Genomic DNA, 24771 nt, shown 5'->3' with positions numbered 1-24771 from the left:
AAAAAAAAAAAAAAAAAAAAAAAAAAAAAAAAAAAAAAAAAGCGAACAAGCAAGACGAAGACAATGACAAAATTATCCAAAAACGAATTAGAAAAACTTAGAATAATTCTCACATTGTTGCTATAAGGTTCGAACCTTAGTCCCTACTGAATCAGTATGCTAAGTTTGTGCGGACTATATTTATTTAACTTATTGTGTATTAATCAATATATAAACTTACTTTTTGAAAGTAAAGAGCGAAGATAAAGTGGTAACACATTTGAAATAAAAAAGAATTAGGTTAAATGAGCACGTCAGCCACATGAGTGGTGGAATTAGTTGGCCAATAAGAATTGTGAAGCTGGTGGACGCGTAGATAGAGTGGAGATCCGCCACGTGTACGGCAAGCCCGAATGATGATCAGTTAATAGCAAGCTGCAACTTTGAATGCGCCAGCTCAGCCATCCACCTTCACCGCTCCGCCGGTGCATATACGCCGTATACTACTCCCTATACTCCTACGCCTACATATACGTGACTTTTGTCAAGTGTATACACGTGTTTAGTGACGTGGATTTTTGCCTTGGCGCTCTCCCTCTACTTTCTTTCTCCATTCTCTGCTCTCTCTCTCTCTCTCTCTCTGCCCAGTTCAAAGCACACTTTCATTCTCCTCTCTTTTCTGGACTCCTTTTAGAGAGAAAGTAGAGAGAGAAAATGCCGAACTTTTCACATAACTAGCTTAAAATTTACATTTTCCGGAGCTTTTCTCTCCCCGAAGCTTACGGTACGTAGAATTTCCTAGAAATTATATATATTTTTTCCAACTTCAATTTCGTTTCCATGTTTCAAACTACTCATAATTGATTGATGTTTTATTTTCTAATTTGACTGCGTTCAACAGTAAGGTAGGAAGTTAAAACGATGAAATGTTTAAGGATTTGAATCAGCAAGGGTGTAACTTTGAGTTAATAGCACTATTTTTCAATAAATTTATGATATGGGATTCTAGATTCTTGTGTGATTTCTAGTTTTATGTTTCCGAGGCATCAGACGAGGATAACTTTGTCCTTTCCTTGTAGGTTATCTTTAGGTTGAGAGTACTGTTACTGTTATACTTTGTTTCTATTCACTTGATTTGAGTGGAAACTCTATTTGGACAATTATGCCCCAAGGTGCTGCTTGTTTTTACCCCGGACACGATTCAGTTTTGTCTCTACCCCTCTGGATTAATTCTGCATGTTTAGATTTCTCTAAACCAGAGAAAATATCTTAAATTGCATGTTTGTGCATTGATGCTTGCGTGGGTAGGTGTACAAATTGGGAAATGGAAACTTAAACAAAGAAAACATATGAGTATTGTCTGGTTAATGGACAACAGTTTTGTTAAGGATCTACTTCACACTGAAACATTTGCTGGCAATGGCTATTCCACTTAGCATTCTAAAGCACACTGAATGAAGCTTACTTGGATCTGATCATGAAATAGGATGTTATTGCAAGAATTTTATGTGTCACAGGATAAAGATATGACAAGGTAATGTTCCTGGAGTGTTTGTAGGAAAATGTTAATTGGATTTTCAAAACTTGTAAGATTCTATAACAAGTCTTGTTTTCCTAGACAATGAGTTTTGAATAAATGTCTCCCCATAACCAATAGTTTGAAGTCTTATACAAGGGAGGGGTGTCATAGTTTGCGTTTTTGTTTGTTTGTTTGTTTGTTGTGTTTTAGCAACATATTGCTGCGTTTGATTTTTATTTTTCCTATGTTTTTGTCATGGTATATCCCTGCCTCAATAGGCTTGAAAGTTATTAGGCCACCAGCACTTTCCATTGCATTGTATTGGCAAGCCTGTTGCAATGCCTAAACAAATCTTGCTAAAATGCACGCTCATATTGATTTATTGCTACATTTGTCAGCTTGAAGTCTAGCAGTTTGTTTTAGTAATTACTAGATAATGTTTTTAAAAAGTTCATTAGCATAATTTTGACTGGTGACAAGAAAACAAAGTTTTTGCTTTAGCATTGAATTGCTGGAGTATCCAGTTGGCCATAAGCCATGGGAAGCAGCGAGGAAGGGAAATCTTGTAAACCTGAGAAGTCATCTTCACCCACACCGGTAAGCTAAATTGTGAAAATCACATGTATAGTCTGAACTACTGTTGTTAATTTGACACTTTTCTTGTATGCATGATGCATCACAGCTAGATTGATTTGTCAATATCTGAATTAACTGATGTATATTTGAATGCCTAATATACTGAGTTGCATATTATTTTAAAATCCATTTCAATTGTTTACAGGAACTGGGCAATATTCATGTGTATCCTGATTGGGCAGCAATGCAGGTACACGATTAAACATATACAGTCATATACTTCAACCATTTTGTTGTTTAGTGTGATTGTTATTAGCAACTTAAGAAAGAATAATAATCAGGCCTATTATGGACCCCGAGTCACTGCACCTGCATATTTCAACTCAACTGTTGCACCTGGTCATGCTCCTCACCCATATATGTGGGGACCACCACAGGTACTAAACCAATTGGTAATTATTATTATTATTATTATTTTTTTTTTTTTTTTTTTTTTTTTTTTTTTTTTTTTTTTGTAGCATATTAATTTTCTTATGGAAAAAAAAATACATAGAGAAAAAAAACAATGATGGCTGTTAATCCAATTGGTAATTTGTTTCAGCCTATGATTCCACCTTATGGGGCACCATATGCCGCAGTATATGCCCATGGCGGAGTTTATGCACCTCCTGGAGTTCCTGTTGTAAGTGTGCATTTATTCACTGTTATTTTTAATATGGCATCTTATAATAAGCATCATCCTTGTTTGAAGATGCCTGTATCATGACAATTATGCATCCACGGACCATGTTGATTGTTCAACTGATTCTTTTCTGCATAATTTTAGGGTTCACATGCTCAAGGTCATGGAGTCACAGTATCTCCTGCAGTTTCTGAAGCAATGGTAAAATTACATTACTTACATATGCCTTTATGAATTCCCTTTTACTTTTTATTTTATTTCTGTTACCAGAAGTAAGCTTGCTTTAGTGATCACATCAAGGATTGATGGTTTACCATCAAGTACTGAAGTGCAGTACTTATTTGGCATTTGTAGGCTGTTGCTTCTTTAAGTGCTGATACATCTGGCAAGTCTTCAGGGAATACAGATCAAGGTTTGATACGCAAGCTGAAAGGCTTTGATGGGCTTGCAATGTCAACAAGAAATGGCAACACAGACAATGGTGAAGGTGGAGCTGACCAGGAACATTCCCAGAGGTTGGTTCATTTACTTCAGCATTGAAGTTTCAAGTAGAACTGTGATTTACACTGAACTTCAAATTCTGGCAATAAACTCTTCCTTTCTCTGGTAAAGCCTCTCAAACCACAATACTTTGAACTAACTGTTATCATGCATTGTAAACAGTGCGGACACTGAAGGATCCAGCGATGGAAGTAATGCAGCTGGGGTAAGTAACCTTATTCCCTGGTTCCCAATCCTTGAGCATGTGTGCTTGTTTATATGCGCATGAAGAAAGTGTCATATGATCATATTGCTTTCTCTTCATAATCTAGGCCGGCGAAAACAATAAGAAGAGAAGCCGGGAGACTACTCCTACTGACTGTAAGAGTTATCCCTTTCACTACCATTATAATTGACAAAAAAAAACCTATGAAATAAGCATACAAAATTTCCCAAACTGTTAATTTGTTACATTTGGATATTGTCACCTCTCATAATTGATTAGATTCTAACACTTTGCAGCATATGTAAACCTTTCCCTTGATACCTTTGTTCTTCAATTTTCTGACAGCTGATGAGAAGACACCGACCCGGAGCTATCCAAATCCTGCTTTGGAACTCAGTGGAGCTACTGGGAAGGTGATAGGTATGGCTGTTTCTCCTCAGACTGTAGCGGGAAAAGTGATGGGATCTGTGCTTTCCCCTAACATGGCAACTGGACTTGAAATAAAAAGTCCTGGTGCAAATATGAAGGCCAGTCCAACCAATGTTCCACAACTCGGTCCGCAAATGCCAAATGATGCCTGGTTACAGGTACACTCTCTTGTGCCAAGTGGACCTAGTGTGTGTGATGTACTTGATGTAACATATATGTTCAGTACTTGGTACCACATTCTATGTCCCTTGTAGAGATTGTGATTTTGCAATACTATCTTTGTATATAGAGTGAGCGTGAGTTAAAGCGTGAGAGAAGGAAACAGTCTAATAGGGAATCCGCTAGGAGATCAAGATTAAGGAAACAGGTAAGAGCTGAATACAACTCAGTTAATGCAGTAGTTGTGATCAGAGTTGCCTGTGAGCTTTCTCCTTATTCTTTGCTTTGATGTCGTTCTCTTAAGGCTGAGGCTGAAGAGTTGGCCATGCGGGTCCAATCACTGACTGCTGAGAATATGACCCTTAAATCTGAGATAAATAAACTAACTGAAAGTTCTGATAAGCTGAAGATCGAAAATGCTGCACTAATGGTACGTGCCCGTGTTTGTTTTGCTTCTTCTCTGATATCTTTATTAATCGAATTTTAGAAGATGAATGGGGGTTGTCCGTTGAAATTGCAGGAGAAACTGAAAAATGAAAAATTAGGAAAGATGGAAGAGCTAAGTTTAGGTAAGATTGCTGACAAGAGACCCCAACCAGTAACTACCGTCAACCTTCTCGCAAGAGTTGACAACTCCAGCTCTGTAAATAGGAATAACGATGAGGAAGAGGAAATGTATGAGAATAATACCTCTGGAACGAAACTCCAACTCACTGACAGGAGTCCTAGAACTGATGCTGTGGCAGCTGGATGAGATGATGAAGCAACCTATGATTTTTGTTGTCGCCCATTTCCAGTCAAAAGCTTCAATTGATGGTGTAATTTTGGCATAATTTATGAGCCCAGAATTACTTCTAACTGTAGAACAAGATCTAAACTAAAAGTCGTGGAATCTGATTTTTGTAATACTGTAATGTAGCACTTGGCAGACTGAGATGTGATTTTTCTCTGCTATTCAGAGTGCCATCCGGGCCATGATAGTAGCTGTATATTTACTAAATTCAACGTTCTATAAAGTACTCTCAACGACTATTAACTATATAATGGAATGGTTGTCGTTTCTTCACTCCTTGGAAACACACAACTGAATGCGAGTCTTTACTGTACTGTACATGTGTGATAATATTATGGCTTTTCTAACTTTTTTTTTTTTTTTTTTGAATATAATAGTAAATATATTAATCAAAGATAGGGAACAATTACAGCAAAACACAAAGAAATGGTTAACCATTTCTTACCGTCAAACATAGGAACAAGAATTTCCCTAGCTAGGCTACAGAAAACTTGATTCATAGACTGCATTACAAATTGGAAGCTTCCCATAAAGGAACTTGCTGCTCTGTTAGAGTCATATATAGTCTGGCTGGACATAGGCAAGGCTAGTTGAACAGTTTGCACACTCCCTGGGTGATCATCTCCAAATTTTGGCTCATTGACAATATTTTCTTCTGCAAATCATGGTTGAGAATGGGCTCTTTTCTATTGTCGTCTAGGTTGCCCAAGATGAGTTCCACAACCACCATGACCATTTTAATCAAATCACGCTTCATACTACCTCGTAAATATAAACGAGATGAATAAACTCGTGAAAGTAACGAGAGGAAGACACTCGTGAAAATAACGAGAGGGAAATACAATCTGCAAAACACAGCAACAAAGCAAACTAGCATAAAGCAAAATAGATTATTGTGTTAGATTTATGGCTTTTCTAACTTTGTACAGATTATTGTGTTAGATTTAGTTTAATTACAAGTTGTTGCCCTTTTTTGGATTATGAAGCTGTGTTTTTTCTCATATAAACTAACTACAAGGTCTTATGGAAGTGAAGAGATATGTATGCTTACAGCAACCTGATCTATCCAAGTTTTTTTTTTTTTTCTTTTTTTTAACAATTTAAGTGCCAAGTATAATAGATGAGTAGGGGAAAAAAAAAAAAAAAAAAGGAAAAGGTAGGGGAAAAGAGGGGAAAAAAAAAGGAAAAAAGAAAGAAATAGAAAAAAAAAAAAGGGTTGGTTTATGCTGTTGGTTGGTGCGTGTAATGTAGCACACATGCGCTTACATTATTAATAGTGTTGAGGTGGAGGAAAGAGGGAAGATGAGAGAGGAATTGAGGAGCTCCTGCAAATTTATGTTATTTGTAGGGTCCACTTATAAAAAAAACTAAAATCAAGGAATTAAGGAGCTCTTACAAATTTGTCTTTTGTAGGGTCTACTAAAAAAATAAAAATCAAACACAAAGTGCAATGCTGCCCGTTGCGCCCAACCGAGCGGGTACATACATTGACATTTTTTTTTGAAAAAAATATTTCTTTTACTTTTTTTTTCTCTCTCTTCTTTCTCCTAGATGACCTTACAAAAATTATTAATAACAAAAAAGACTTTATCGATTGAGATTGCCATAATATTTTTTTTTCTTTTCTCTCCTTCCTTATCTTTCCTCTAACAATGCTAAAAAGCTGAAAAAATTCACAAAAAACTCTATTGGAGTTCCTCTTTGGGCATCTCCAGTGAAGGAAAAATAAAGGGGAGAAAGAGAGAGAAAGGGGAAGAATAAGGCTCGAGGAGGGGGGATAGATAGTCTTCAGAGAGACTTCTAGCGGAGTTTTTAAATGGTGCAATAGTACTCAAAAAAAAATCTCCAGGCCGCGTGGCGCATGACGCTCGCGTGTCACAATTCACTCCCAAATTAAAGGTGGGGGACTTGTTCCCCATCTTCTGCTTTATATATAATATATAGGGAAGGGTTCAGGTGCGGGTATAGCTTCCCATGCGATTGTGCAGTTACACACCTTAGGCATTAAAATGACACACCTTAAGTACACAAACTATGCACCTTAAGCACACAAACAAAGCGTCTTTAAGAATACAAATTACACACCTACAATTTTTAAATGGTGCACCTTCAGTACACAAATCACGCACCTTAAGCACACAAACAAAATACCTTAAAACACAAACCACACACCTAAAGTTTTAAAATGGTGCACCTTAAGTTTCAAAACTGACACACCTTAAGCATACAAATCATGCACTTTAAGAAGGAAAACAACGCACCTTAAGAAGGAAAACCACGCACCTAAAGCTTTACGTTGACGCACCTTAAGTTTTAACACTGACGCACCTTAAGCACACAGACCACACACCTTAAGAAGGAAAACTACGCAGCGCACAACCGCACCTAAGAAGGCCAACCGAACAGGAAACCATATATATATATATATATATATATATATATATATATATATATATATATATATATATATATATATAATTTTTGCTTTTATTTTTATATTTCAATTTTAATTTATTTTTAATTGTTTTAATTGTTGTTTTATTTAAAATTTTGTATGTTACGGAATGTTAATTTGTTCCCTACACAGATTTTTAATACAAAGTTTAATTTATGAAATTATATTTTGATTAGTTAATGAAATTATATTTTATAATTTAAAGAATTCTTTATTTGGTTATTTAAATTTATTTTTAATTAAAATCGAAATTATAATTGTAAAGTTGAAATTATTAATTATAGAAAAGTGAGTAAAATAATATATAATGTATAGGAGTGAGAAAGAATAGGACATATAATTCCATAAAGAAAAGGGAAAACGATCAAATAGGTCCATAAACTTTACATTAACAGCACGTTTGGTTCACGGAATGAATTTGGGGGGAATAGGAATACTATTCCACAAGGAATGGAATAGGTAAGGAATAGAAAATGAATTGTATTCTATTGTTTGGTTCGCTGAAGGAATAGACTATAGAAATTGTATTCCAATGTTTGGTTGGTTAAAAGAATAGAAATGGAATAGGTTTTAAAGACATAAATACCCCTATATAATAATAATAATAATAATAATAATAATAATAATAATAATAATAATAATAATAATAATAATAATAATAATAATAATGATGATGATGATGATTATGATTTTTTAATAATAATAATAATAATGAATTTTTAATAATAATAATGATAATTATGATGATGATTATATATATATATATATATATATATAGTTAGTTAGTTAGTTAGTTAGTTAGTTAGTTAGAGAGATACATGTGAGGTTGAGAGATTAACCGCCTAGATTTTCTTGAGTTTGAATGTGTGGTTAACATCCTTCACTCCTCTATATAAATACAACTAAATATTCTTTGCTGCCCCACAACTACATATTATATTCTACCTCTAGGCCGGGATGATGTTGACCTTTTTTTTTTGTTTTTTTTGTTTTTTTTTTTAATTCTTTTGGAGATGCATTTGAGGCAGGAGAACGCACTATTTCGTGGTTCTCTCTTTTTAACACACACATATAATACATATTTATATTAAATATTTATTAATTTATTACACATGTATATTTATTTATATTTAAGTTGTCTTCAATTAATAAATATTTAATATAAATATGTATTATATATATATATATAATTTATTTATTTAAATATATATTTAATGATAGATAAAATTATAATTAATTATATATATACATTTATATACTACATTATATTTATTAAACATAAATATTAAATAAACTGCAAAGGGTATTTTGGTATTTGCAATATAAAAGCTATTCCCAAGAGCATGGGAATAGCTAATACCAAGGGCCCCCCTAGGAATGGCTATTCTCTTTGCAAAACGTAATAGCTCATTCCTAGGAATGCTATTTCAATGACAATATGTTTAAAACAAACGATGGAATAGGTCTATTCCAAGGACCCATTCCTGACCTATTCCATGAACCAAACATGCCACAAAAGTCAATCAAGCACCTAAACTTTTAAAAGGTCAATTAATCACTTTAACATGTCAAATTGAGGCAATGTCCCTTTTATTTGACCCAATTCGACATTGCATGTTTAATTGACCCTTTTAAACCCTTTACCGGTTACAGGGCTTTATGCCTCAATTTGACATGTTAAAGAGTTTAATTAACCCTTTTAAAAATTTAGGTGACTAATTGAATTTTGATGTAAACTTTAAGGGTTCATTGACCCTTTGACCTAAAGAAAAGGAAGAAAGGGGGAAAGAGTTGGAGACAAAATAAAATGGGAGATTATAAACTAATATGGAAGAGTTGGACCCATAAAATGGAGAGATAAGGGGAGAATCATGACGGTGGCAAATTATTGTGTGAACCATGGTTCACATAACTGTGTAGACCATAAATATAAGCTACATTTTTAATAGACTAAAAGTATATTATTTTTGTACTAAATGTATATCATTTGATAATATATATAAAATAATGTACTTTCAGTATTTAAATAATGTATTTTCAATGTACTTTATGTAAAAAAATAATATATTTTTAATATATTAAAAATATATTTTTTATTTATGGTCTATGTAATAATGATTGCATTACGGATCTATTACTAATATATGAGGACTAGCTAGTTTCGACTTTAGAGGGGAGAATTGGACACAAATAATTTGAATATAGAAAGCTAAAATAGAGGCAGCGACCTCAGTCCCGACAGGCTTCCGTAGAAATATGAAGTATTATTTGCACAGTTTGATTGAATCTCACATGCAACATTAATTATTATTTTTGTGATACTTAACAATTTGAAAAAAGTTTTCTCGACAAAATTGTTACCCGAGGGATTAGCAGAATGTATTATATATTATAACAACTTGCATTGCTGGTTAGGCTCTAGACGAACCACGAAGCCTATGGGCAAACGACAGTTACGAATGAATGAGCCGTGCCGTAGTTCTCAAGAAGACAGCAAAGCAATTTTTATTGAATATATAGTTGGTGAAGATGGAGAGTTTTCTACGTTTGAATCATACGTATGTTCATATGTTTATCCACAGAATTATTGTATTTCTTGCTTATATTGGTGTCTGTGTCATGTGAGGGTTGTTGTCTCATGTCTCCCTCCAAAACCACAGCTTCTCTACTCTCCATTTTAACTGTACAGTGTTTGTCAACAAAGATTTTTAAAATTGTTTGGTAAATAAATTTTTTTAAATATACATATAACTAATGAGAAGTTAACTTTTTTTTTTTTTAAATTTTATTATATACACTACTCAAAGTAGCATGCATGTAAAAAAATTATATGTTATGTTTAGTACATTTACCTAAAAACTTAAACAATTAGAGAAGTTGAGTATAAGATGTGAAAGCAATCTGTACAGATGCATACAAATGTAAAGGTATATATACTGTACAAGGAAGAGAATATAACATAAGAGTCCTAGTCTAAAGGAGCATAAATATAACTGAAATAGACTAAAACAATACACAGAATACTACTGCTTAACACGCCCCCGCAAGATGGAGGAACCATCAGTTACACCAATCTTAGCTTGGACCTAAACTGATGAAACAACATACGACCCAATGGCTTAGTTAACATATCAGCCACTCTCTCATTAGAAGAGACATGAGACACAGAGAGAGAACCATTAGCCACCATATCTCTAACGAAGAAGTAATCCAAGGCAATATGCTTCATCCGGGAGTGAAAAACTGAATTTTTACACACATATGTAGCCCCCAAATTATCATAATACAAGTTCGGTGGTTTAGATAAGTTAACACCAATTTCTCGAAGGAGACTCTGCACCCAAATTAGCTCAGCTGCTGCATGAGCCAAGGCACGATACTCTGCTTCTATTGAGGACCTTGACACCGTCTTCTGACGAGCAGACTTCTAGGATATAATATTTGTACCAAGATACACTACATAAGCAGTAGTGGACCGACCATTGTCATTCACACTACCCCAATCAGAATCTGAAAAAGCTGTTAACACCATAGGACAATCATATTTCAAGAATAAGCCATGATGACACGTGTTTTTTAGATAACGAAGCACTCGTTTTGCAGCTTGCCAGTGAACAACATTAGGTGCATGCATGTACTGAGACAATTTATTAACCACATAGGCCACATTTGATCTAGTAATCAATAGATATTGTAACAAACCAATTAGGCGCCGATAGTCTGTTGCATCTATCGCATGCCTAGAGTCATTGGCCTGAAGAATAATATCTGAAGACATAGGCGTGGATACCTCTGGTAGTTCAGTTTTGTGTGAGGTGAGTTGTCTAGGAATGTGGATGTATGTGAAATGATAAAACGAAGAGTCTGTGACTCCCCGAGTGTCGGTCTCGAAGGAGGGACGTGGAGGTGTGTCAAATGCTAATACTCTCGATTAATTGAGTCATGTGATGCATTGAGTATGGGTAGTGAATGCGGTGAATGGTGATTTAAAGGTGCAAGTGTTCATAAGGTAGTGCAATTTGAATGTAAGGAATAAGGAATAAGATATAAAAGATAAAAATAAGGGATTGGATCGTGTTCATCTATGTTGCATCCTAGTGTGTCTCAAGTAGTGGAAAAACGATTTAATACTGTTGGTTATTCAAGAGTTTGTCTTCTTAGTCCTTTTCCACCTCTGTGTACTAGGACATCTTAGACTTAGGAGTGCCTTTTAGCAACCAAAGTCCTAAGAGACATTTTATCAAACACCTTAGCTACACACTTTCCTACTATTCTTAATGTGAATTCCATAAGATCTATGATTGCCATAAAGCTTCAATCTCAACTCTAATAAAAACCATGAAAGTGTAAAGAGCTCAATCTCTCATTTAGATTGGCCAAATCCATACAAGATCTCATCAAAACAACAATCAATAGACAAGAATAGAAGTTTCCAACAATAAAGCAATTGAATCCACAATAAGATATAAAATCATCACGCTAGCAACATAGCTTCACACAATCCAAACCCTAGATCAAACTAGCCACACATAATCAAGATTTCAACATCAATAGCTAATTCAATCTAAGAACAAGATAATAAAAATAGATGAGATTGAAATAGAAATCACCTAGTAAATGAAATAGGTTCTTCATCCAAGCTTCAAGGCTTCATTTACAAGGTGAAATTGCAAGATTAAACTATCCTAAAAACTAAGAAATGAAGAAGAAAATGGAGAGTAAAACTTGGGAAATTCGGAACTTCTTCCCCCTCCTTTTTTCTCTGAAATTCTATCAAGTTGCCTTAAATAGTCTCCGAAATTTCGCCCTAAAAACATTTCCGTGCAGTGTCCCGTCCACACCACCTTCACGCGTGAAGGCATGCGTGGACAGCTACTGGAAAGCTGCCACGTGACTTTCACGCGTGAATGCACCTTTCCGGGTTCGGGGCTCTTGTCCTGCTTGGTTTGCTCGTTTCGCTCGTTCTTCGTTCCTAATAGCTCTCGGGACCTCTGAAATGTCTCAATTCATACCAAAGATAGCTTGGCGTGTGGTTAATGAATTTAAAGCACAAAATCTCACAAGATTATCACTTAAGGATGCTAGAAATGCTATAAAACACCCTTATTTATACTCAAATATTAGGTGTTTTGGGAGCTTATCAACCCGTGAGCTAAAACGGTAACAAACTTATCCAAAAAAGATGTACTGTTACCAGTTAAAATTATATCATTGACATACACTAGAAAATAAGCCACAGTACCATTTGACACATAAACAAACAAAGATGCGTCAGCCCTTGATCGCTTGAAGCCAAACACCAATAAGAAATTGCATAATTCTAAATACTAGGCACGAGGGGCCTGTTTAAGTCCATAAAACGCCTTTTGTAACTTGCAAATATAAGAAGGAAACTGAGCATCTCGATACCCTGGAGGTTGTTCCATATAGACAGCTTCATGAAGTGTACCATGCAAAAACACATTATTCACGTCTAATTGACGAATAGGCCACCGATGACTTAACGCAATGGTGAGAACTACACGGATTGTAACAGGCTTCATTATCGGACTAAAGGTTTTAAAGTAGTCACGCCCAGGTTCTTGCAAAAAACCTTTAGCCACTAATCGTGCCTTATAGCGTTCAACCGCACCATCTGATTTTCGTTTGACAAGAAAAACCCATTTACAGCCTATAGCTTGCTGACCAGTGTTTGGCACAAGAACCCAAGTTTCATTCTTCTGCAATGCAACATATTCATTGTCCATAGCTTCACGCCATAGGGGATCCTTCAAGGCCTGAGCAATAGTAGAATGTTCAAGAGAGCTGGGCAATGGATGAACAGTGGTGTGGTTTTTGTATTTGTCACTGTAATATTTGGGGTTAGGCTTACGGGTACGTTTTGGACGGGTTAAGTGCGGAGGTTGACCCGAAACAGAGGCTGGAATGGGATTAGAGCTAGACGCAGAATTGTCAGATGAATGACAAGTTGGTTCTAAGGATGAAGTAGAGTGATTGGAATTTAATATTGTTTGATGTGTGGGTTCCTGAAAAGAAGCATCATGATTAAAATTTAGTGATTTTGTATTTTCAGAAGAGGAAGCTGACCCGTTTTGTGGAAGAGATTGCGCTAATATATTATTGTTTGAAGAAGGCACATCATCTGATGGAGTTAAATTTTCAGAAGGAGAAACTGACAAATTTTGTTGAAGAGATGGAGCATTGTTGTTGGCAGAGGAAACATTATCTACTGAAGCAGGCCTATAAGAAATAGATTGTAGAGGTGGAAGTAAACTAGAATTGTTAGGAATGGAGGAATATGACGCGTTATTATCCACAACATCATATTTTTGCGTAGAACGGGTAGAAGTAACCGAAGGAAATATTGTTTCAACAAACCTGACATGCCGTGAAATATATACCCGATTTGATTCCGGATCCCAACATTTATAGGCAGACTGTGAAGTAGAATATCCTAGGGATACACACGGAATTGATTTGGGTTGTAACTTAGTTTTCATGTAGGGCCTCAACCAAGGAAAACAAAGACAACCGAAGCATTTCAACCGCTCATAGTTTGGATGCTTTTGGTATAGATACTCAAATGGAGATTTATTTCCAAGAATAGGTGTGGGAAGCCTATTTATGAGATAAACTACTGCTTGGACTGCATATGACCAGAAATATTTTGAAAGAGATGCTGCATGTAACAAAGACAATGTCGTTTCAACAACATTGCGATGACGTCGTTCGACAATGCCATTATGTTGCGGGGTATGTGGTGGTGATGTGAAGTGTGAAATTCCAAAGGAATTAAGCATCGGAAGCAGTTTTATATATTCACCCCTGTTGTTAGAAAAAATAGAATGAGTGTAGAATGAACTTTACGGCGCCATACCGGAAAGTTGATGGCAGTAAGCCGAATGGGAAAGTGAGTAGTGGCAGACAATTGGATGATAGGGGTGGTTTCTATGATGGCCATTGGATCAAAGGGAAAAAAAAGCATGAGAACTCGTAGGAGTATGAAGAGGCTCTTCATACCATATAAGATGTGAAAACAATCTGTATATATGCATACAAATGTACAGGTATATATACTGTACAAGGAAGAGAAAATAACACAAAAGTCCTAGTCTAAAGGAGCATAAATATAACTAAAATAAACTAAAACAATACACAAAATACTACTGCTTAACATTGAGAACCAATAATAGTAGCGTTCTAATAGAAATTTTAAAAATGTTAGTGTAATTGCTTGGTTTGATAGATTGCATACTTTAGGAATAAGGGCCAAATAGACCACTGAATTGCACACCAAACTGCAATTAGACCATCGAACACTAAAAAAAATACAATTGGATCCCTAAACTACACAAACTCATGCAATTCAATCCAAAATGACATGTTTACCTGGAAGTGTACTGACGTGGTGGTTACCAATTTTAAAAATATTTTTTTAAAATAATTTTGATTAAAATAATTAATTAACAAAAATTAATCATCTCCGGACGTACGTCTTCGTTCATGGCCGGAGATGAAGACTTTTGTGGTCTTCGTCTCCATTGTCAAGGAGACAAAGGAAGTGAAGACAAAAGTTGGGGATTGAACACGCAGAAAGGGGAGGGAATCTGGAGATTTTTGCATCTCTCTCTCTCTCGAAATTTTATCTCTACCTCCCAACCGAGAATTTCTCTCTCTCTCACCGCTTTTCACTCTTCACCATTTCCTCTTCCTTCTTCTTATTTGTTAAACCCATCTCCATCATCGATGGTAGCAACTGGCAGCTGGAATCTCCATGTTAGTGGGCGACGGCTTTGAATTGTGGATTCTATATCTAAGCCATTGAAAGTCTACTGTGACAACTCAACTGCTGTCTCCATGGCTAAGAATGACAAAAGTTGAAAGTCTACTGTGACAACTCAATTGCTGTCTGCATGGCTAAGAATGACAAAAGTGGGAGTCGAAGCAAGCATACCGACATTAAGTTCTTAGCCATTAGAGAGTGTGCTAAACGTAAAGTAGTTGTTGATGAGCACAGATGATGAGTGTAAAAAGGGTGTAATGTCGTTCCGCTGAGGATTGGTGTTATGGCACGAAATGATAAATAACAAATCCAACTTCAATCCAAGATTCCAAGCTTGAAATAAAATAATCTAATGTAAAACTAGTCTAAACTATGCTGGGGAAATATAAACTAAAAGCTAGGGTTCCGAACTCTGTAAGGGGACCTCCTTAACTTGTAGAGAATATGTAGAATATATAGGAGATAGATGGGCCTTGGCCCATTAGGAAACTTCTAATTCTTTTCCAATTCTTATTCTTATTTCCTATTCTTCTTGGTAATCTCCTTTTCTTCCAAAACTTGTCCAAACTGCTCCAAAATTCTTCATTTGCTGCTCCTTGTGGATAATTCAACTCTTGGGATAATATAACACACAAACAATTCTCAATTTCATTAGAATAAAGAAAATAAGCATTAAAATAACTAAAATAAGGGGTGAATTATTGTACAAAATAGTAGATATCAACTCTCCACACTAGAACTTTTGCTTGTCCTCAAGCAATTACCAAGGACAATCCACTTTCCAAGCAATGAAACTGATCACACTTCCTCCCTGCACAACCAAACATACCACCAACCATCTCATACAACCTAACCTGCTTCAAGAATCATCTCAGAATCACAAGTGGGTTCCCCTCTCAGGCCAATAACCGGGCACTAGAATTAAGGTAGATTAGGACCCTGTATGCACATGTACTTAGTTGAGATTATGCAGAAGTTGGCTTAAGATGAGATCCCATAGACTTGCCCTTCATACTCCCATAGATCAACTCTAAAACTGCATGCTAAGATCAAGTAGGTCTTTATTCGGCTTGTAATGGGGCTAAGGGTGAGTGGCTAACAAAGAAGGGGTATGGAAAAATGAACAAAGGAGAGAATTTCACACCTATTCACAACTTAATCTAGAAGAGATACTACAAGTATGGACAATGGAGCAAACTACAATTGAGAACATAAGAACACTCTAAAACAGTGGGGTTTGACACAAATTTTCTAGCAACATGAACCATTTGCACTTTTATTCATCTTTTTTTCTTTTCTTTTCTTTCAATCTTTCTGTTCTTTTCTACCATCAAACAACTTTCTTTTCTTCAAAACAAAACAACCAACTGATTACTTTCACCAAACCCCACACTAGGACAAAGATAACAAGAGTAGTTCTAACAAGAATAAGCTCCAAAAAGAAATCTCTTCTAAATTAAAGAACAAATGCTACATTCTCTCTACGGGTGGATGGAAATATATGGCTAAAGACTAAGGGTTAAATAACATGGGTAAACAAGATAAACAATAACAAAGACGGGTGAAGTGCTTAGCACTTATTAAACAAAAACAAGGCTCAAAAGGGGACAACTAGGGAAAACAATTATAATAAAGGGTAGGTTTAAAGGCTTGGGCTAACAACAATGGCCTAAATCACTTCAAAGCATGCAAATTATAGACTTCACTATGAGAGCACTGAGACAAGCTATGACAAGACAAATATCACCGGAATCCCATATAAGCCTTCACTAGCAATGCATAACACACAGGGGAAACATTTAGGTTAGAGTTTAACCCAACTATTGGCAAGAGACTGAATTAAACACAAGCTCAACTTTGAATCATCCCTGACAAGCTAGGCTTGTAACACCCCGGACCTACCTTCCCGTACATCCGAGACATTACCGCCACACCTAGAGGGAGAGTTCTATCATTCCTCGATAAACCTCACTCTAGGTGCACAGGCTAAAGGAACTCTTCTCATCACAACAATCACTCAACAAATACTTAACGCTTTCATACATATCAACTGGTGAAGCTTCATTAAGCAAAGTACATAATCTTGCAAAAATACATACATAAGATTGCCCCTCGGGCCAAAAAAAAACAACAAGGTTCAACCTAGACGCAACTGGTCATGCCTAGCCATCACTAAGGCTACAAAAATATATGTACACCAAAAAAAATTCCCCAAAGACTCCCAAAGATCCAACGTCTAGTCAAGCATGCGGTACACGGGGCCAGTGAACTCTCCCCAGACCAGGTGCCACTCCCCCTCATACCAGGTAATGTGGTCCAAAAACCGAGAAGTGGTTATGACCATCGACCACTCCTCCCAAACACCCCAAGGGCTAGGGTCCCAAGGGTAGGGGTAGTGCACAATGAACTCCAGGGGGTCGCTACCATCTAACGGCTCTATGGGGTAAAAGCCGTAAGCAGCCTGGACCTCGTCCATAACCGGGCAAGAGACAAAAGGGGCCGACGGAGCCATAGGAGTATCTGGGTTCGTGGGAGCCTCGGGAGCATAACCAGGTGCGTATGGGTCTTCTCCCTCCATCATCTGTATGTAATCGTCATAATCCATGCCCTGAGAAACATACTCCGGTGAACTTTCGGAGTTCACCGGGCTGCAGGAACTGACACTAGACTGCATCTGATAAGAACACAGTGAAGTGTAGTTAGCACGACGGCTAAGTAAGAATATCCATGGGTTATTCAAAACTAAATAAAGGTTTTGTAAAAATTGTTGCATAGAAACCCTATACCTTACTCATCTGCAAGATTCTACCTGCAACAGTTATAAATAGCAACTTGCATACATTATGAGCACAATTCAATAACGTCTCATAACATTTTCCCTCTTGACAAAGTCATTTGATATTCATTTACATACTCAACAATATATTGCTAAGCAATTAAACATACTAGTAAGTAGTATAAAACATAAATCACATATCTTGCTTGTAATCACTTTAGTAGAAAAACCTTTCCCTCGTAATGAGATTCCCATCACCTTTCACTTTTCAAAGAGAGAGATCACCCACAACCTTTGGGTACTTAAACACTTATTACATCTCTCTTTCCCGTAGCCACGGTGTAACTACATTCATATTTCAAAATTTCCACTTAGTCCTAGATAGAAAGTGTGAGGCCTTTGGAGTCCTTTCTCCACTTTTGACCACTTGGATCGTTGAACTCGGGTTCAGTGGTCATCGCCCGGTCTAATACTGATCCCCTGGACTTATAGGAGCGTTGGAATGATTCCTAGCTAGCCTCACTAGGTTCATAAGAACGACACCTACCCGAACATAGAGTGACTATACTTAAGTATACACACCCCCGTAGGAGTACCTTTTCCTTCCGGGTGATATAGTACTCGGCGAATAGACTTCGCCCACAGTATGATTGATCATACACATAATTACCATGCGGAATAGGCACTTTAAGCTCATCTTTATTCCGTGGTTAACAAGATCCTTCACCACTTTTACTAGAACTAAGGTTTGAAAACATTTTTCTATTCCTTTCCTTTTCTTGCTTTGAAAATAGTTTGGACATACTTGGGTCAATCCCAATACTTGGAAATTAATTCTCCTTTTAACCCAATTCAAAAATTCTCCTTTTCTTTTTCAAAACATTTGGATGATCCACTAACATCCCTTCACAAAAGTAATTCAAGTGTAACTACTCTACACTTTCAACTCCACATTTATCACATAAGTCTCATATTTGACACATACATCTCAATGCATATAACATATACATTTCCCAACTTCAACCTATGCGTAACACATAACATATATTTATTCTTTACAAGCACATACTACCACTTCCTTATACTATGTATAAGTTCACACATATGTAACACAATCTTCATAGCACTTATACCTAACTACATAGCATTACTCTTCTTACTAACAACATATATAATTATGGTTTATACATACCATATACTTCACACAAAAGGTGACATTTTATTAATACATACATACCCATATATGTACTTATATATATATACGGCTTTCATATATATATATATATATACATAATACACATGTATAAATTATATATATATATATATATATATACTATACTACACGTATGTACATACCATATATAGTTACCTAATAGTTATAAATGTATATATATATTACACTTACATACATGCTTATTATATGTACATATATATATAGCTTAATTACACACACACACACCACACGTGAATATATATATATACCCATACAGTTTCATATATATATATAAGCATAAAACACATATATATATATACTATACTACATTATACACACATACATTACATCCATTTTATAATATACCTAGTGTACTTAAATTAAATATTTTGGGCACATTGACAACCACCTAGCACTCATCATATTCCAACCAAGCTATCAATTATCTAGTTTCAAACAACCTCAACCAATTAAAGGGATTCCTTACCTCAACCGGGTTTCAAATTTTGTAGGAGATCCTTGTAGATGATTTTCCCCAATTCACCTTAAAACCCTAGAATTCCATCAACAACATAACACATGATTTTAAGAAATCTTAACTTAGATTCATGTTCTAGGATGAAAAATAAAGCTATCTACCGAATAAAATTGGAGTTTTACCGAATAACTTGAGAGTTGTGAAGAAATTGCTAGCTATGGAGTCTTGAAGCTTGATGAAGATGATGAAAATCCCACTCTCTCTCTCTCTCTCTCTCTCTTTTTCGGCAATCACAAGGAAAAAGGGAAAAATTTGCCTTATAAACCCACTCCACTCTTAGTTGACTAGTCTCACCCTTATGTGATAAGATCTAAAATAAAATGGAATAAAATAATCTAAAATATCTTAGCTTAGACTGATTGGGATTAAATCAGATGAATTCTCGGTAGAAACTAATTCAATTCAAATAATTCTCGAACCCAAAAATTTATTCCAGTCTAGAACTCAAAATTGGGCTAGGTTCGGTACACCGCGAAATATCGCGATGTACGATCACAAATAAATTTTAGCTGCTATGGGCTAATCTAATTAAATAGGAAATTCAAGAATAATAGTATGATGTCTAAAAATCCATTTCCTAGGACAAACGGGTCCGAATACTAGTTCCTAAAATTTTTACGGTTCGTGACCGGGACGTACGATCGCAGCTTATTACTAACTGTCCTTACTTATAATAATTCTTTTGAGGCATCGGGAGATCATCTCATGAATGTTATAGCCTAAAGAAATATTTTTCGAACCTTAATTTTACTGGAATAGGTGAGGGGTTACAAGGCTGCACAAGTACCACCAAACAAACCACAAACCAGCAGAGAGGAAAGTGGTCACAGCCACAAAGCAAAGAAAATAGACTATCCACAGTGTTGCACATTGAGTCCTTCAAGCAAAGTTCACCAAAAATTTTATTTTCAAACCAGAAATAGCACCCCCCCCCCCCCNCGTAGGAGTACCTTTTCCTTCCGGGTGATATAGTACTCGGCGAATAGACTTCGCCCACAGTATGATTGATCATACACATAATTACCATGCGGAATAGGCACTTTAAGCTCATCTTTATTCCGTGGTTAACAAGATCCTTCACCACTTTTACTAGAACTAAGGTTTGAAAACATTTTTCTATTCCTTTCCTTTTCTTGCTTTGAAAATAGTTTGGACATACTTGGGTCAATCCCAATACTTGGAAATTAATTCTCCTTTTAACCCAATTCAAAAATTCTCCTTTTCTTTTTCAAAACATTTGGATGATCCACTAACATCCCTTCACAAAAGTAATTCAAGTGTAACTACTCTACACTTTCAACTCCACATTTATCACATAAGTCTCATATTTGACACATACATCTCAATGCATATAACATATACATTTCCCAACTTCAACCTATGCGTAACACATAACATATATTTATTCTTTACAAGCACATACTACCACTTCCTTATACTATGTATAAGTTCACACATATGTAACACAATCTTCATAGCACTTATACCTAACTACATAGCATTACTCTTCTTACTAACAACATATATAATTATGGTTTATACATACCATATACTTCACACAAAAGGTGACATTTTATTAATACATACATACCCATATATGTACTTATATATATATACGGCTTTCATATATATATATATATATACATAATACACATGTATAAATTATATATATATATATATATATATACTATACTACACGTATGTACATACCATATATAGTTACCTAATAGTTATAAATGTATATATATATTACACTTACATACATGCTTATTATATGTACATATATATATAGCTTAATTACACACACACACACCACACGTGAATATATATATATACCCATACAGTTTCATATATATATATAAGCATAAAACACATATATATATATACTATACTACATTATACACACATACATTACATCCATTTTATAATATACCTAGTGTACTTAAATTAAATATTTTGGGCACATTGACAACCACCTAGCACTCATCATATTCCAACCAAGCTATCAATTATCTAGTTTCAAACAACCTCAACCAATTAAAGGGATTCCTTACCTCAACCGGGTTTCAAATTTTGTAGGAGATCCTTGTAGATGATTTTCCCCAATTCACCTTAAAACCCTAGAATTCCATCAACAACATAACACATGATTTTAAGAAATCTTAACTTAGATTCATGTTCTAGGATGAAAAATAAAGCTATCTACCGAATAAAATTGGAGTTTTACCGAATAACTTGAGAGTTGTGAAGAAATTGCTAGCTATGGAGTCTTGAAGCTTGATGAAGATGATGAAAATCCCACTCTCTCTCTCTCTCTCTCTCTCTTTTTCGGCAATCACAAGGAAAAAGGGAAAAATTTGCCTTATAAACCCACTCCACTCTTAGTTGACTAGTCTCACCCTTATGTGATAAGATCTAAAATAAAATGGAATAAAATAATCTAAAATATCTTAGCTTAGACTGATTGGGATTAAATCAGATGAATTCTCGGTAGAAACTAATTCAATTCAAATAATTCTCGAACCCAAAAATTTATTCCAGTCTAGAACTCAAAATTGGGCTAGGTTCGGTACACCGCGAAATATCGCGATGTACGATCACAAATAAATTTTAGCTGCTATGGGCTAATCTAATTAAATAGGAAATTCAAGAATAATAGTATGATGTCTAAAAATCCATTTCCTAGGACAAACGGGTCCGAATACTAGTTCCTAAAATTTTTACGGTTCGTGACCGGGACGTACGATCGCAGCTTATTACTAACTGTCCTTACTTATAATAATTCTTTTGAGGCATCGGGAGATCATCTCATGAATGTTATAGCCTAAAGAAATATTTTTCGAACCTTAATTTTACTGGAATAGGTGAGGGGTTACAAGGCTGCACAAGTACCACCAAACAAACCACAAACCAGCAGAGAGGAAAGTGGTCACAGCCACAAAGCAAAGAAAATAGACTATCCACAGTGTTGCACATTGAGTCCTTCAAGCAAAGTTCACCAAAAATTTTATTTTCAAACCAGAAATAGCCCCCCCCCCCCCCACACTAAAACGTGGACATCGTCCTCGATGGACAAACAATTAAGCACAATAGAGGGGATACAAAGAATAAAATCAATAATGAAGCAAAAATTCAAAACTAATACAGAGAGAAATTAAAAGAGTTAAGAAATTGAACCTTGAAGTCTTGATGCAATGAAGAAAAATGGAAGAAAAAATTTTAGAACCTGAGGAAGACAACAATAGTGCACACAAGTGGGGAAAAAATGGCAAATTTTTTTTTTTTTTTTAACTGTTGGGGTCAAGGGTTGTATCATGGTCGTGATGTTGGCCGTGACCCAGAGCTCTCTATAAGCAAAAACGTACTGGAAGTTGCGGAAAAGGTCACGGGCGGGGTCATGGCCGTGATGTTGGCCGTGACCCTGAGCTCTCTATATGCAAAAAGTCCGTTTTTCGCACCAAATGCCTATTTTCACCTGTGGATCAATCCAAAACATCCCCAAAGCACTCCAACACCTAAACACATCATAAACACTCAATTTCCAAACATTCCTCACTCTCTTAGAAGTAAAATAAATCAATTCTCACTCAAATATTCACTTGCCAAACCTCTTGAAAACCAAATAAAGACTAAAATCTAAAATCTAACTAAAGCAAATAAATTAAATGCAATAAAATAAAATGCAAGAAAGTAAAGGATAACATGGGGTGCCTCCCATGAAGCGCTAAGTTTACTGTCGTCAGCTCGACTCAACCTCTCAAGATCAACCATCATTGAATTGAACAAAGAACATCCCATCCTTCCTAGCAAATTTTTCTTCAAGATAGTGCCTCAAATGGTAGTCATCAATGAATTCCTTTCTACACAAGTCCACCACCATAAAACTCAAAGAAAGTTCCTCCATGAACTTAAAATTCAAGCACACACTTTCACCAAATCCATTCTTATTTTCCCCTTGATTTTCCTTCCTGGAGCAAGTAGGGAAAACCTTGGGTCTTCTTTATGCACTAAGATGAAGTAAGAATCCTTGGACATGAAAATTGGCCAATGGGGGCCTCCACATTCAAAAACATTGACACCTCCCGGTTCCCAAGTTAGTCTAAAGTTCTCACCCAAGGGAGTGTCATCAAATGAAAGACATACCTCGTTTGTGCCATCAATTTCATCAACTATATCATTCTTGAACACTTCTTCACTTGGACCTTCTTTAAGTTGCTCTTTGTCACCATTCCCTTGTAACTCCACACTTTCTTTCCAATTCAAAGACTCCATTTCAATTTCATCATTCACTTTCTCATCTTCATCAGCTTCATCCTCCATCTCCTTTGCATCACCACCTTCACTTGGCGTGAATAACTCATGTATAACATCTTCATAAGGGATTGAACCTTGAATGGGTTCTTGAGTTGTCAAGCCTTTTCCTTGAGCCTTAAGATCTTCCAATTGAGCTTGTAACATGTTTATTTGAATGTTCCTTTGAATGATTATGTTATACATCATGGACCTCATCATCTCATCAATAGGTTGGTTTGCTTGTGGAGTTTGTTGATAGAATGGCTCTTGAGGTTCTTGATGTACAGGTACTTGAACTTGGCCTGGATATCGAAAGTTAGCATCAAAGATGTAGCATCTTTCGGCTTCATGTGATCCTCCACATATGGCACACCAAAGAGGTTGTGGCATGAACAGTGATGGTGCACTTCCTTGAAAAACTTCTTGATTCATATTAGCACCAAACTCTTGAGGGAAAGGTTGATATTCCTGAGGATGTGGTGGGTAAGGATTTTGGTAGTATGGATTGAAATCTTGTGAAGGTTGTGGGTATGGATGTTGGTAGTTTGGAGTGTATTGAGAGTATGAGTTTTGGGGGTGGAATGGTGGTGGATGAAAATTTTGGGATTGAACATCATAGTAATGGTTAGGAGGTGGGGCTTGAATTGTACAATGATTTTCATATCCATCATATTGGTTGCCCTCATAAGATTGACAATCGTAGTATCCTCCTTGATCCAACATGTGAATCCCTTTCAATCAAATCAAAATATATAGACTTGCAGGCACATTAGCAACAATTTTTTTTTTTTTGGTGATAAAAACTTGATCTCCTAAAATTCACTAACTCTAATGCTAGTAAGAAATTAATCACACAATCAAAACCAAATA

The 24771-nt window shown here is 35.8% G+C and overlaps 1 protein-coding gene across 2 annotated transcripts; it reads left to right on the top strand.

The window, feature by feature from the left end:
• Positions 1-537: 537 nt before the first annotated feature.
• LOC116030463 (transcriptional activator TAF-1-like) lies at positions 538-5116 on the top strand. Of its 2 annotated transcripts, none has more exons than XM_031272716.1 (13): positions 538-763; positions 2000-2095; positions 2280-2324; positions 2416-2511; positions 2676-2756; positions 2901-2957; positions 3111-3271; positions 3420-3462; positions 3569-3617; positions 3808-4049; positions 4181-4258; positions 4355-4480; positions 4571-5116. In XM_031272716.1, the coding sequence occupies exons 2-13, from the start codon at positions 2036-2038 to the stop codon at positions 4802-4804; spliced, it is 1272 nt and encodes a 423-aa protein (XP_031128576.1). In that variant the 5' UTR covers positions 538-763; positions 2000-2035; the 3' UTR covers positions 4805-5116. The 2 variants fall into 2 exon arrangements, with proteins under 2 accessions (XP_031128576.1, XP_031128577.1); XM_031272717.1 differs by having other exon boundaries at positions 1988-2095.
• The last annotated feature ends 19655 nt before the right edge of the window (positions 5117-24771 follow it).

Source organism: Ipomoea triloba, chromosome 9 (genome assembly GCF_003576645.1).
Source record: "Ipomoea triloba cultivar NCNSP0323 chromosome 9, ASM357664v1".
Lineage (NCBI taxonomy): Eukaryota > Viridiplantae > Streptophyta > Magnoliopsida > Solanales > Convolvulaceae > Ipomoea > Ipomoea triloba.
The sequence above is the reverse complement of the archived record's forward strand: the minus strand, read 5'-3'. Positions and strand labels throughout refer to the sequence as shown.